This window comes from Corvus hawaiiensis, chromosome 3 (assembly GCF_020740725.1).
Source record: "Corvus hawaiiensis isolate bCorHaw1 chromosome 3, bCorHaw1.pri.cur, whole genome shotgun sequence".
In the NCBI taxonomy this organism is placed as follows: Eukaryota; Metazoa; Chordata; class Aves; order Passeriformes; family Corvidae; genus Corvus; species Corvus hawaiiensis.
In genome coordinates this window covers 49552651-49565682 of record NC_063215.1, presented here as the reverse complement: position 1 = coordinate 49565682, position 13032 = coordinate 49552651, and the positions used below count along the sequence as shown (strand labels likewise).

General features: G+C 38.0%; 1 protein-coding gene across 3 annotated transcripts in view; it reads left to right on the top strand.

Annotated features, from left to right (window-relative positions):
• HS3ST5 (heparan sulfate-glucosamine 3-sulfotransferase 5) overlaps positions 1–12266 on the top strand; it is a 193441-nt gene extending 181175 nt beyond the window's left edge. For all 3 annotated transcript variants that reach the window (XM_048298728.1, XM_048298726.1, XM_048298727.1), the window contains exons 3-4: positions 4691–4829; positions 10512–12266. In XM_048298728.1, the coding sequence (XP_048154685.1) occupies positions 4723–4829; positions 10512–11442 (1038 nt within the window). In that variant the 5' untranslated portion in view covers positions 4691–4722 and the 3' untranslated portion in view covers positions 11443–12266. The remainder of the gene's footprint in view (positions 1–4690; positions 4830–10511) is intronic.
• The last annotated feature ends 766 nt before the right edge of the window (positions 12267–13032 follow it).

The window sequence follows — 13032 nt, the reverse complement described above, 5'->3', positions numbered from 1 at the left end:
CTGGTGTGAAAAATAAAAAAAGAAACATGTCAAATGATAAATTCTACTAATAAAAACCACCTCCTATTTATTCTTTTCCCAGCCTCCTTTGTGCATATTTCCTTTGTTTTGTACTTCATTTTGATTAATCACATCACTCTATCAGGACTGTGTCTCTTCAGCCTGTTTTCCAAGGAAAGGATATTGTTGTTGTTTCTTATGCTTCCATCCATAATCAACCACATGCTATTCATTTATCTATAGCATCTTCTCATCTCTGCTTCATGTGATCAAAAATTTCCCTTTGAGCATTTTCAAACAAGTTCCTGACAATCTTCTTGTTTCATTGTCTGTTTATTTGGAATAAGTGATTATAGCAGCAGATTCTCTTTTCTGTGCTTCTGCATAATTCAGATTTTTATCAGTAATGCCATCATTATTAGTATGCTTCTTTTTCTGTTTTCTCCTACTCATTTGACTTTGACCTAACTTGAACCAAAAACTAACCTTTACAACAGTTCACAAACAATTTACATTATTTGTCCGGCATACCCACTATCTACCTTTATCCGTAATCCCTTCATCTTGTCAGGAACAATCCATCTACTTTTCAGTTGGTGTTATCATCAGAATTCTACACAGTTGTACTGTCTTCTCTTGGCAATTCACTCAATAACCCTAATCCTCTCACCAGCAAAGATGGGAATGCAGAGAAAGGGGTTAAATGAGGCATTCACATCAATACACTGGTAAGGTTACTTTCTCATGCTTCTTTTTTGAACTGTACCATGTCAGTCTAACAATTCAGATCAGATGTACATCTGAAATCACAAAGCACATTTTACATTTAATTTACACAAATTACATTTTTTTAAACATACATGATGTTGCACACATTTCTAGAAATCATACATTCAATTATTTGTATTGCTCTTTGTGCATTGTGACTCTCTTGGATAGCCAGGAACAAGCTCTCCTGTATGCATATTTAACTAAATTGTCCAAGACAGATATTCCTGATGTAAGCCTGCTGGAGCTCTGCAGCAGTGTGCTGTCATCTCTTTTGGTGGGAGGTTCCACATTCAGCATTCAGCTATTGGGAAAGTTCTGCCTGCGGCTTTATCCCAACCCTCCTCCTACTGGTCGGCAGGTTTTGTGCCAGTTCAGCTCTTGTCCCTAAAAGACAGAAAAAAAAAATTAAAACATCCTTATTTTCCTCAAATAACTGCTAAAAATCTTGTCACTTTGGATTTCATTTTATCTTGTCTTCCAGCTTCTTGTTAAGTTTAAAAGTATATGTTCCTTACAGAAAACTTTGTGCACCTTGTGTCCCAGAATTTTAATTACTTCCTTTTCATTTCTTCTTTCCATTTCATTTAAGTTTTGCCATGTTAGTCTCCAGCAACATTTTTGCCTTAGGGACCTTCACCTTAATCACATTCTGTTTGCACTAACCCTGTGTCTTAAATAGAAATGTTTTTTCAGTCCTCTCCTCTGGCACATAGAGCTATCTCAATACATCCATTGCAAGATGTAGCCTTTTCTGGAGTCAAGATATTATTTCTTCACATTTTTTTCCAGGAAAATATTAGAATCCAGGGAAAGTTTTATTGAGACCACCTCTCTGGAATAAAACTCCTTCATGGCCTTTAAATTAGATCCTAAAAGTGAGAAAAAAATGAAACAAACAAATAAATAATGTCATCCTTACATTTCTAGTGTATACTTAATACTTGACATTCTGTGGAAAGTTTTCTGTACTTAGGTACACCCACACATAAAACTGGAACTGGTTTGGGTTTGGGCTTTTTTTTGATTGGTTGATTTGCTTGGTTTGTGTTTGTTTTGTGGTTTGGTTGGTTGGTGTTTTTGTGCTGAGTCTCATTTCAAACATTAATACTGAGGTCAGGAGGCCTTGTGGAATGTATTTCAGGAAACAGCTTGTCATTAATTTGATTTTGTTTTGGCCTGATGACCTCCACAGCCTCACTAGGGCTTGCAGGCAGATATGAAGTGGGTCCAAGAGCCTGTGTAAAGGAGAACACATGGAAAGCACTTTAGTTTCAAGTGTAGAGGGCTGCATATGTATATGTTTTCTGAGAGATGAAGTTCAGAACCAATTGTTGTAGCATTGAAGTGAAACTTTCATTTAGAGGGAGAAAAACTGAAAGATTTAAAACTTGGAACCTATGAAAATTTATCGTCATCATCTTCACGTCCTTCCCTTTCATCTCTTTTAATCATCATCATTATCATCACCATCATCATGTCCTTCTCTTTCATCCTTTTTAATCAAATAGTTAAAAGAGTAGTTGACAGTAACATATCAACACAGAGATATAATACCTGTGCATTTTTCTTAATATTTCACCTTTGGCTACATCTTTTCTGCCTTGCTCAATGTAGAGAATTCCTCATTTATTCATGATTTTTATGGAAAAAGAAAAGTATATTGCAAAAAGGCAAAAGTTTATCATGTAATTAAAGCTCTAGAAAGGAATTATTTCAGACTGAATCTCACTGGTGCTACAGGTTTTCTCTGTGACCTTGAGCAAATCACTTAATCTCTCTGTACTTCCTCTCCTCATTTATTTTTTAAAGGATAGTTATACTTCTTCTGTCTCTGTATTTACATTGCAAACTCCTTTTACTCTGTGCTTTATATTATTCTTGTTGCAATAAAGATCTTATCTAAGAATTCTTATTATAGAGTTGCCCTTATCTGTGTAAAAAGCAATATATATTGTGTGAAAAGTTATCCTACATGATAGGTTATCCTAAGCTATGACCTGGCTGTATAAGGAGTTACTACTATTATTATCGTACCGGAAGTGTTTTAGAGACCAAGTCAGACTCAGACCTTCAGCACTGCATGGCTCTTTTATCAAGAGATGGTGGGCTGAAATTAGAAAGGCTTTCTCTACAGCAGTAAAATAAATGTGCTTCAGAATGGCTATTCAACAATGCTTGAAGAAAACCAGTATGGAGTGACCTGCATCTGCGCCTTTAAACCCAGTCAGCACTGGGGCAGGCAGGTTACATGAGTGCTGCCTGCTGGGAATGGTTTCCAGCTTGTATTATCTCCCTGACTGCATCCCAGATTCTTAAGAGAGCTTTCTGGGCCAAAAGTTTAACAGCGTGGGCAGGACAAAGAAATATTTGTAGTCTCTGTTAGCAGTGGCCAGTCAAACCTTTCACTCTCCCAACAATTCTGCCTCTGTATATAGATACATGCTTATAAATAATCTATCCCAGTCTTGCTTGATGTAAATCCTAAGGCTGAAAAAGAATAAAATGTGCTGCAAAAGAAGCTTTGCTGTAGTTAAACATAAGAAACTTGACATCAAAAATTGTTCAAAATAAGTGCAGCCAAAATTTAGGAAAAAAAGTTGTTCAAACTACTCCATAATCGAGTAAACATTCCTTGATAGAGGGAGTGAGACTCTGGATCAGTAGTTCAGGCAATTACACTTTATATTTATGATTTTTGTATCAAGAGGATCCGTTTGGTGATGAAAGCATTCTTTTAGTGTAGACGGTATGGCTTTACTTATCCTGAGCCGGTGAAAGGACAGGAACTTATTTCTCCTTATATCTACAAGAAAGTTCAAAACTGGTACAGAATGGAGAACCATGTAATCTTTGATTGTGCTCTGAAAGCAGGGACTGATCTTGCTTCTCAGTTCATGTAAGAATGTATTAGAAATCCAGCTCTGAGTCTCCTAAAGTGATCTGTAGTCCAGACACAAATGTAATGTCTGAGGAAGGGTCAAACTAAAGACAAACAGTTTTACTCAGCATTCGCTTCCACCTTCCCTAGGAACCTCCTGGTTAAATTCTCTTGGCATAAGGTCATGTATTTACTTCTGTCTGCCTCATAACTATAGTATTTGAAGCAATGTTCATTTATGGGATTTATAAGGTCTCTGGAGAACATCAGAAAAAGAAATTTAAATATATGCTTTGGTATTGCTAAAAACTGGGGATGTAGGCACGCTTGTTTCAAGGATGACAGTTTGTGTCCCATCAGTTCTTGAGGTGACAATCAAGGCTGGTGTCAGGCAGGTGAGGAGCTTAAGTGGTTCTCCAGAGAACAGACTAAGCTGATGCCCAGCACAGACACAGCTTATAGAATACACTGATGCTAAAAAATCATTATTGTGCCCACCCCAGATACCTGCTTCTCAGGTCTGTCATAAATACTTGCAGGCATGGATCAGGACATCTTTTTTAGATTTCTCTCCAGCATGCACTCTAATAATCATAGAGACACAGTAAACGTGCCTCCATAAACTGTACACAGGACCTGCAAGTCTAGCTCCTGGTTATTGCTGCCTTACTTGACATCAGAGCACTTAAACCTCTGTTGAAATCTAGCTCTGTCTGATTCCGAAAGGCTTAAAATCTAAACATATTTACCTAACAAGGTGTCCTATTACAATATGAGCTTCTACAAGACCTACATTTTGGCTATCCAGCAGCCTTGGCAATGGTGGGTGCAGCTGAACTGTCACTTCCAAAATTACTATCCTACCCCAGATACATTGCCATGTGGGACAGAAAAACAGTAGCAAACAAAAGAACTTTAACTACTTATTTTGCAGTTTTGCAAAAATTTTGCAAGTGTGGCTTAATCAGCTGCAACACCTGATTAAACATTACCCTGCATATTGCTTTCTGGTGAGTGTTTTATGTGTTCTTGTTTCTGCAGACTGAAGAAGTCCTGAAGATTGATGGAGGGCCATGCTATTCAAACAGCAGGCGTTGCTGAGACAGAAGCTCTTTGTGCTAGGCAGCCTTGCTATTGGAAGTCTCCTATATCTAGTTGCCAGAGTTGGGAGTTTGGATAGGTAAGTCATGAAGTAGCTACTCTCTTATTTACAATGGGCTAAGATTGTCTGAGTCTTTGCTTCAAGGGTCTGATTTCTTTAATTCTTTGGTTTTTGGTTTTGTTTTTTTTAGTGTCTACTCACATATAGAAAGACAGAAAGACTGCCATTTTAATAGTGGTTTTCATTACTTATTCCTACCCTTTGGAGAAGAGAGTAGGAAAACAGTCACAGTCATCTCTGTCAAAGTTCTTCTGTGTGTCCATTTGTATTCTGAGCACACTGACATTTGTTTTCAGTGAAGAAATAAACCAGCATCCAGTAAAAACGTCATTACAGTAGCTCATTTTGCCTGTGTACATCTGTGTTGACCTCTAGTTTCAGCAAAACAGTTATGATGTATTTATACATCTCCTTTTCTGAATTTGTGAGCAAGCAATTAATGTGCTACAGTGGTAGTTAAAATAAAGTATGAGCCTGCAGAGCAGCTCATCAAGTTTTGAATACTATTTCATTTGAAAGATTGCTTCAGGGTTTGAGAATTTTAACTATGTTAATTAGCCGGTATTTTCTGTAGCCAAATGTGCTAAATAAGTGGGTTTTCTCTGTAAATGATTTCCTGGAGAGTGGCAGAAAGTACAGCAGAGAAAATCAAAGAGCATTTGGCACTTCTGACCAGGCTGAGTTTTGACCAGTTTTTGACAGTGCTACAGTAGTGCTTACCTGCACTGACACTGCTGTTTCTGTCAGCTTTGAAATGGCCTGGGATTGCTGTGGAAGCTGCTCCACAAAGGTACAACACAAAAAAAAAAAAAAAAAAAAAAAAAAAAAAAAAAAAAGCTGTTTCAAAAGAATGAATGAAAAAAAGACTATAAGATTTCCAGAAGCTGGTAGACACTTGCAAGTTTTAATGGTATATTCATGTCCTTCTTTTAAATTATGCAATGTATTTGTTGATTTCAAAATTGTAACACAATGCTGTGTGACTATACAGTGCTTGGAAAGTGAAGACCTACTGTCCATTGCTAGGTAATGGTGGGCTCCATCACTGGTCACTGGGTGCCTTCTTCAACTCCTCAAGTCCACTCCAGAAGAAGAAGGAGACCATGCACTCAGCTAGGATGAAGTGCATTACAAATTAAGCCCTGGAACTTATATTTTCTTTCCCCTGGTGTTCAAATCATGTCTGATACTTCAGAAGTAGAAACTTCAGTGAAACTAATGTGATTCTGTAAATGGAGGCAGAAATCCTTACTGGTCCCTGCAAAAGTATATTTTATGCCGGGAGGCATGAAATCTAATTAACCTTCTGCTATTATCTATGCTTGCACATCTACAGAATTTACTGATGGCTATAAAATTATCTCGCCACAGTATTTGACTCGTTGACCTCCTGTGGCAGTGAATTCTGCTGGTTTCATACATAGTGTTGCCAATGGCAGTAAAATTCAGTTTTGTTCTCTTGCTTTACCCAGTGTGAAGCATACCACACTGCTAAAAAGTCCTGTGTATGGACTTGTTATGAAATAAAGAGAGAAAGAGGTACCAGAAAGGACAAGACACAGATGAATTAACTAGAAATATTCTTCTGCCTCATTGTTGTTGAATCTGTCAGTAAAAGGATGCTGAGAGGCTTCAACAGACTTTGGAATAACTAATTGTTCAGGAAGAAATCCAGATTCATTTATGCTTAATTTATGCTGATTTAATTTGAACAAGAGAGCTGGGGATGGCTCATGTTTAATAGCCTCAGATTAGGCTCCCCAATGGCAGTGTCTTGAGTTTTCCTAGGCCCAAAGGGAAATTACCACTAGCTTATCTGATTCATTGAGTCATAAAGTCTGATAGCATGAGCCCTTCCCTCCAGGGGAGGCCACCTTCCTTCAGCTCCTGAGTGCATGGATCTGCTTCACATGTGGAATCTCAAATAGATTCTGTGGCAATTTTGAGAATATCTGGATTAGTCTTTGAGTTACCTGACTCAGTACCAGGAGCATTACCAGGAGTCTCCACACCTGATTTCCATGCTACAAACTACTCCTGCTGGAACCAGACTTATAATCTTTTGCTGCTGTGGAAGAAAATTAGCAAGTATTCTGGATCAGGAGAGACAGCTCATTAAGATTGCCCAGACCTACTTCAGCTGTTTTGAAATTTTTCAGAAATACAGTTCCCAGAGATGAATTGTTTTATGGCATGTTTTCTCAAGAGTAATTGTGGAGTTTTAATTGAGAAATTACCTGTTTTGGGAGAGCAACTCAGTGATATAATAAGTGCCATATACTCTGTCTTAGCAAAGAATTGTTATTTAATGGGAAAATAACTCAGACAATAAAGAATATTAGCATGTTGCAACATAAGAGTAAATAGTTACATCTAGGATTAAACTATGAGGATCTGCCTTTTACCCACCACTGCCAAGCTTTTTTAAAAGTTACTTTTTTATTGTTTAGAGAGAGTAGAAGCAGGGGGAAAGAGTAGAAAAAAACCTGAAATCTACAGGCTGAGGACGAACTTCTAACAACATCCAATCTTTTCCCTTAGGCTAGAGGATATCTTGAGTATTTATTTACTTTTAAAGGAAACCACCCTGTTTGACAAGCTGTTGTGTTACACTGAAGGCAGTGCTAGCTGTCTTTTTGAGCAAGAGATAAAATTAGTTGAGATGGGTCTGGAACTGCTGTTGTGGAATCCTCATTGCTTGAAAACAAATAACAAATACACAGAAGGAGAGAGAAGAGAACAGAGACAGCAATTGCAGCTTCTGTTTCCTATGCTTTTAACTGCCACCTTGCTGTTACATTAAGACTCTCACCAGCCACACCACAAGTTATAGCAGTGTTAAGACATTTCTTCCTTTTTTTTTTTCCTAATATGAGCAGGCTTGCATCAGCATTTCAATGATTCAGTCTTTGCCACCAAGTCAGGCTTATTCAGATGGCAGAGAGCAAAGGGATGGAAGAAGCTAGAAACCTGAGAACAGAAATAACAGGAACCCATTTCTCATCACACTTTCTAATTAGTCTTCAGGACTTAGCTAGAGCTCATTTGAACTAAGCAGTGTCATATGGATTGTTTCTTTGGCTCTGTCTGGACAGGTTATATCTCTCAGCATCTGGATAATCAAGGAAACAGCTAGCAGGTCAGCCAGGGGGATCAAACTTACTTTGTCCCAACCATCCATTGTCCTAGCATCAGTGTCAAATTAGAGACCCCAACAAGCAGTGATGGATGGAAAACCCACAAAGAAATAAATAATTATGTCCTGAAAGTGGGGTTTGAATAATATACAGTAAATGAATGAGGGACCACATGCTGAGAAACCAGAATAAATACTGAATACCTAAACAGCTATTAATGAGCATTGCCCATCTGGTATACTGGCTAAGGCAGGGGTCCTGTGAAAAATAATAGCATGCGGCCGTGTAATTTAAGAACTGTATCATAATATATGTGCACAGTAAGCTCACACTAAAATTGCCTAGGCAACCTTTGTTCTTACATATCCTTAATTTTGGAGAGCACGGCTCCACAAAATTAGTAATAATATTTTTTAGGACCTTGGAAGCTCTCTGCACACACCAATTTAATCTTCAGTGAAATATTGGCCTGTATAATGTCCAAAGTGCTGATTTGAGAGTGGAGATGAGAGTTTATTCAAGGTTCTGTAGGAGCAAAGTTTTAACATTTTTCTTACTGAACCACTTATTGGATCCAGTGGCATCAGATAAAAGAACAAAGAAGTAGAGAAGTGGAAAAGAAGGGAAATAATTGTAGCTGAATATAAAAGAATTGTAGAAAAAGGGGGTTGCGAAAGAAGAAATAATAAGGCACAAAATGAGGTTCGGTGGGAGGATACAAAATTGATTATAAGGAAATCATTGATGTAATGATGCAATAAATGTATTTTTAAAAACTCTTCTTGCCATTCTTTTTCTACCTTGCTAATCTTATCTGAATTAGAACCTTGGACTTTCTGGTTCTGACTGGCAGAGAAAACACTGGACATATTGCAAAGAGGAGGAGAAATATTGAAAGGTGATGCCTAGAAAGCTGGTTTTCATTCCTTTTGTTCTTCACTCAAAAAATCATCTCTGGATCAACACAATGGAAAGCAGAAGAAAGACTTCAGGCTGGAATAGGAAAAGTGTGGGAAAGAGATTACTTAAATGAACTGGATTTTCAGATCAAACTGACCAAATATAATTCATCTTAGAATGCGATAAAAACTGCCAAACCCATCACAAAATAATGAGTTTTTAATTTAAAATGTTTAATGTCACAATCCGCTAATACGAGCGGGGATCATGATGGTTCGTTTTATAGATCTCAGAGTGTAAAAGGACAAAAGAGATTTCAGTTTTAATCATAACAGTGCACCTTTATTAAGTGCCCACAACACAGTAATGCAATAGAGGAGAGAAAGAGAGAAAGAAACACAAAGTAAAAGAGTAGAGAGGAAGAAAAAGGGGGGCAATAGCTACCAACAGAGGAGATGAAGTCCTCGTGGTCTGCTGCCAATAGATCCATCTTCTTTCCATGGGGAGATCTCGAGCTCAGTTATTTCAGAAAGTCCCTTTATAGTCCTTTTCAGAAGCGAGGGGCAGCTGGCCAAGAGGTGGGAGAAATCTACAGCCATTGTTATGGGGCCCGTTGCTTTGGGAAAACAGATACAGGACAGGTCATTCCTTTTTGCTTCAGCGCAGTCCTTCCCACCTGGGCAGCAAGAACAGCGCAGTCCATTGCGACCTGCACTAATTTTCCTCAGGAATGCGTACCAGTTCCCAGTGGGCACACCCGCAGGCAACACTTGACAGACATCCCACCTCAGCCAGGCCAGGCCAGACTGTGTTCAGTCTGTCCTCGGCGATGATCGTGAGGCAGATGAGGGATCTTCGGACCGTCTCTTACACCATCCTGTGACTCACGATTGCTGTCAAGCGAGCTCCATCAGCACGATTTTGTAGTGTTATTGTGAAGTCTTCGGGACTCATCAATGCTGGTAGCATATCCCAGAAAAGGGTAGAGAAAATAAGAAAGGAAGAAAAAGAAAATAAAAGAAAAAAGAAGGAAGCAAAAGAAGGAATAAGTAATTTTTTAATCAGAATACACATGTAATTTTTTATTCAAAATACACCTCTAATTTCTTATCACATCTTATTTTAATACTCATGTAGTTCATCTCGTGTCAATAACCTTGGGTGTGTCCACAGTGGATGGGATATTGACCAAATTGCGGACATCTATTATAGATGTCAATTGTGTTAACCATTTCATCATTTTCCAATTCATGGTGTACAAGATTGTTGATAAAACAAAACCAATCAAAACTAAAATCAAGACAACAATGATGGGATGACATAATTTGTTCAGGACACCTGTAGCAGTAGGTGACCACCCAAAAAGAGTATCCCACCACCGGTTTAGGTGAGGTTCAAGACCCAAGAACAGTAATCATAGTTCCTATGCTGGCACAGAGCAGGGGGGTGAAGTTAGGATTTACCCAGCTAAATCAGAGCAAAATACCAGACTAAATAATAAAAAATTTGCGAATTATTTAACCACTTGCAGAATAAATAAAAGTTGAAAAACAGGCACATCACATTACATTCAAAAATGTTCCCAAGAGCATGATTCCCTTATACATAAAACTTGTGTTGAGAGATATCCTCTTTTTACAAATACCTCTTATTTTACTTGCAGACTACAGCCCCTGTGCCCCATCGATGGTCGTTTTGGACCCCGCGGCCAGGACGAAATCCCATTGAGAGCCCTGCAGTTCAAACGAGGTCTGCTCCATGAATTTCGAAAGGGCAATGCCACCAAGGAACAAATTCGACTGCACAATCTGGTTCAGCAGCTTCCCAAGGCCATTATCATTGGGGTGCGGAAAGGAGGCACCCGAGCACTACTGGAGATGCTGAACCTTCACCCTGCAGTGGTCAAAGCTTCTCAAGAGATTCACTTCTTTGACAATGATGAAAACTATGCCAAGGGAATTGAGTGGTACCGGAAAAAAATGCCTTTTTCTTACCCTCATCAAATAACAATTGAGAAAAGCCCTGCGTATTTTATCACCGAGGAAGTACCTGAAAGGATTTACAAAATGAACTCATCTATCAAATTATTGATCATTGTCAGGGAACCTACCACAAGAGCTATTTCTGATTACACTCAGGTGCTGGAAGGCAAGGAAAGAAAGAACAAAACTTACTACAAATTTGAGAAGCTGGCTATTGATCCTAATACCTGCGAAGTGAACACTAAATACAAGGCAGTGAGAACCAGCATCTACACAAAACATCTGGAGAGGTGGTTAAAATACTTCCCAATCGAGCAGTTTCATATTGTGGATGGAGACCGGCTCATCACAGACCCACTACCAGAACTCCAGCTGGTTGAGAAGTTCCTAAATCTTCCTCCAAGGATAAGTCAGTACAATTTATACTTCAATGCCACCAGAGGGTTTTACTGCTTGCGATTTAACATTGTCTTTAACAAGTGCCTGGCGGGTAGCAAGGGACGCATCCATCCAGAGGTGGATACCTCTGTCATTACCAAATTGCGCAAGTTCTTCCATCCTTTTAATCAGAAATTTTACCAGATCACGGCGAGGACATTTAACTGGCCCTAAACTAAACTTCATACACCACTTTCTGTTGCACCTGAGGCATGAGATAGATGTCTCTGCTGAAATATGCACTTTTCATAGACATGGCTAGCAAAGTAACTTTTTCATGCATACGTGTACATAATGCAGTGTGTGACCAAATATACGGTGGGATCGATTTTTTCTACAGAGTAGTAACTAACATAAATTTACTGTCAATATAGTTGCATCTTTTAAGATATAATAATAAAGGGAAAGGAGGTATTTAGGGAAACAAAGTCAGACACTGTTAAAAGGGTCAGTGTTCCTCTTGCTTAGTGAAGTGTTTATGTGAGATACTTATTGATCTAAGCAGAACATTAGTTTATGCCGTAAAAATTCTTGTCAAAAGTCTGTAAAGCTGTGAGAAAGCATAATCTTGAGGCTATATTTGGTATGTGTATTGCTAAAGGAATACTGACACTTTAAACACAGTGCTGAATTTTTACAATGAGAGTGAATAGTACTATTTTCTTATTATTTTAAATTAATATCTTATCTCATACAAACTACATTGTTTTAGAGTTCCTGTGGTGAGTTTGCACTATTGTTTTATGGTATGGACCATAGTGTCACTTGTAGCATGTCAATCATGTGTCAAGAAAAGGTCAAATAATTTTTTCTTCTATACTTGTGTGTCGACAAAGCTAAACATGGTGTACATAGTGTACAATGTTTGTAAATACTGGTTTCACACTAAGTAATTCTATTTTGTAAACTGAATATGGCTATTTAATTTATTGTGAAAATTAAATTTATTGTGGTATTTAAAAATGGAATGGATTAAAATTACCTATATGTGCAATGGCTTTTCATCTTTGCCTGATGTATGTCATTGTGGTCCCTTAGCTTAGACAGATCATATGTATGTGTGAGAGAGATTTGCTCAGGTAACCTTGCTTTATAGACAGTTGAGAAAACTGATACATGTGGCCAAGGAGGGTTTATTCAAAAGCTCATCCTTCTATGAATCTGGTGTAATGCTCAACTCAAAGAACATTGTTGCTGTTTTGTTGTGGCACTTTGCTAAAATTAATTCTGTTGCCTGTGAGGCTAAAGCATGACTGTAAAAGTCTGCTGTAACCAGGTATATCAAAAAAGCAGAGCCCTCATTAAAACCAAAATAACAGACAGGCAGAAAAAATTAGCAGAAAGGTTTTGGAGATTTCATCAGCAAAAGCTGGTGATGCTTCAGAAGTCAAAGGAAGCAGTTGTGATACCTTTTCTTTCATCTGGTAATACACATATCTGCTCTGAAAAAAACAACCACAGTATTGTTATTACTGGGATAAACATATAGCTCATGTTTCCATTCAATAAATGACAAGAAATTAGTTCAGGAAATTAATATTTTCATGCATTATACATTGTATGGCTCTTAAAGATTCATAAGAAAAAAACAGTGAAAGCAAATTCAAAAGTATTTTTAAAAAATTTTAAAAAAGAAAGAAATGAAGTGAAAAAAAAACCAACCACTTTAAAACCACCATCTAGAGATTGATGGGGACACAAATTTTGGAAGGTGTCCAGAACATTTGAATATTCTGGGCTACAGTAGCAGAGTGGCTGGTAGTT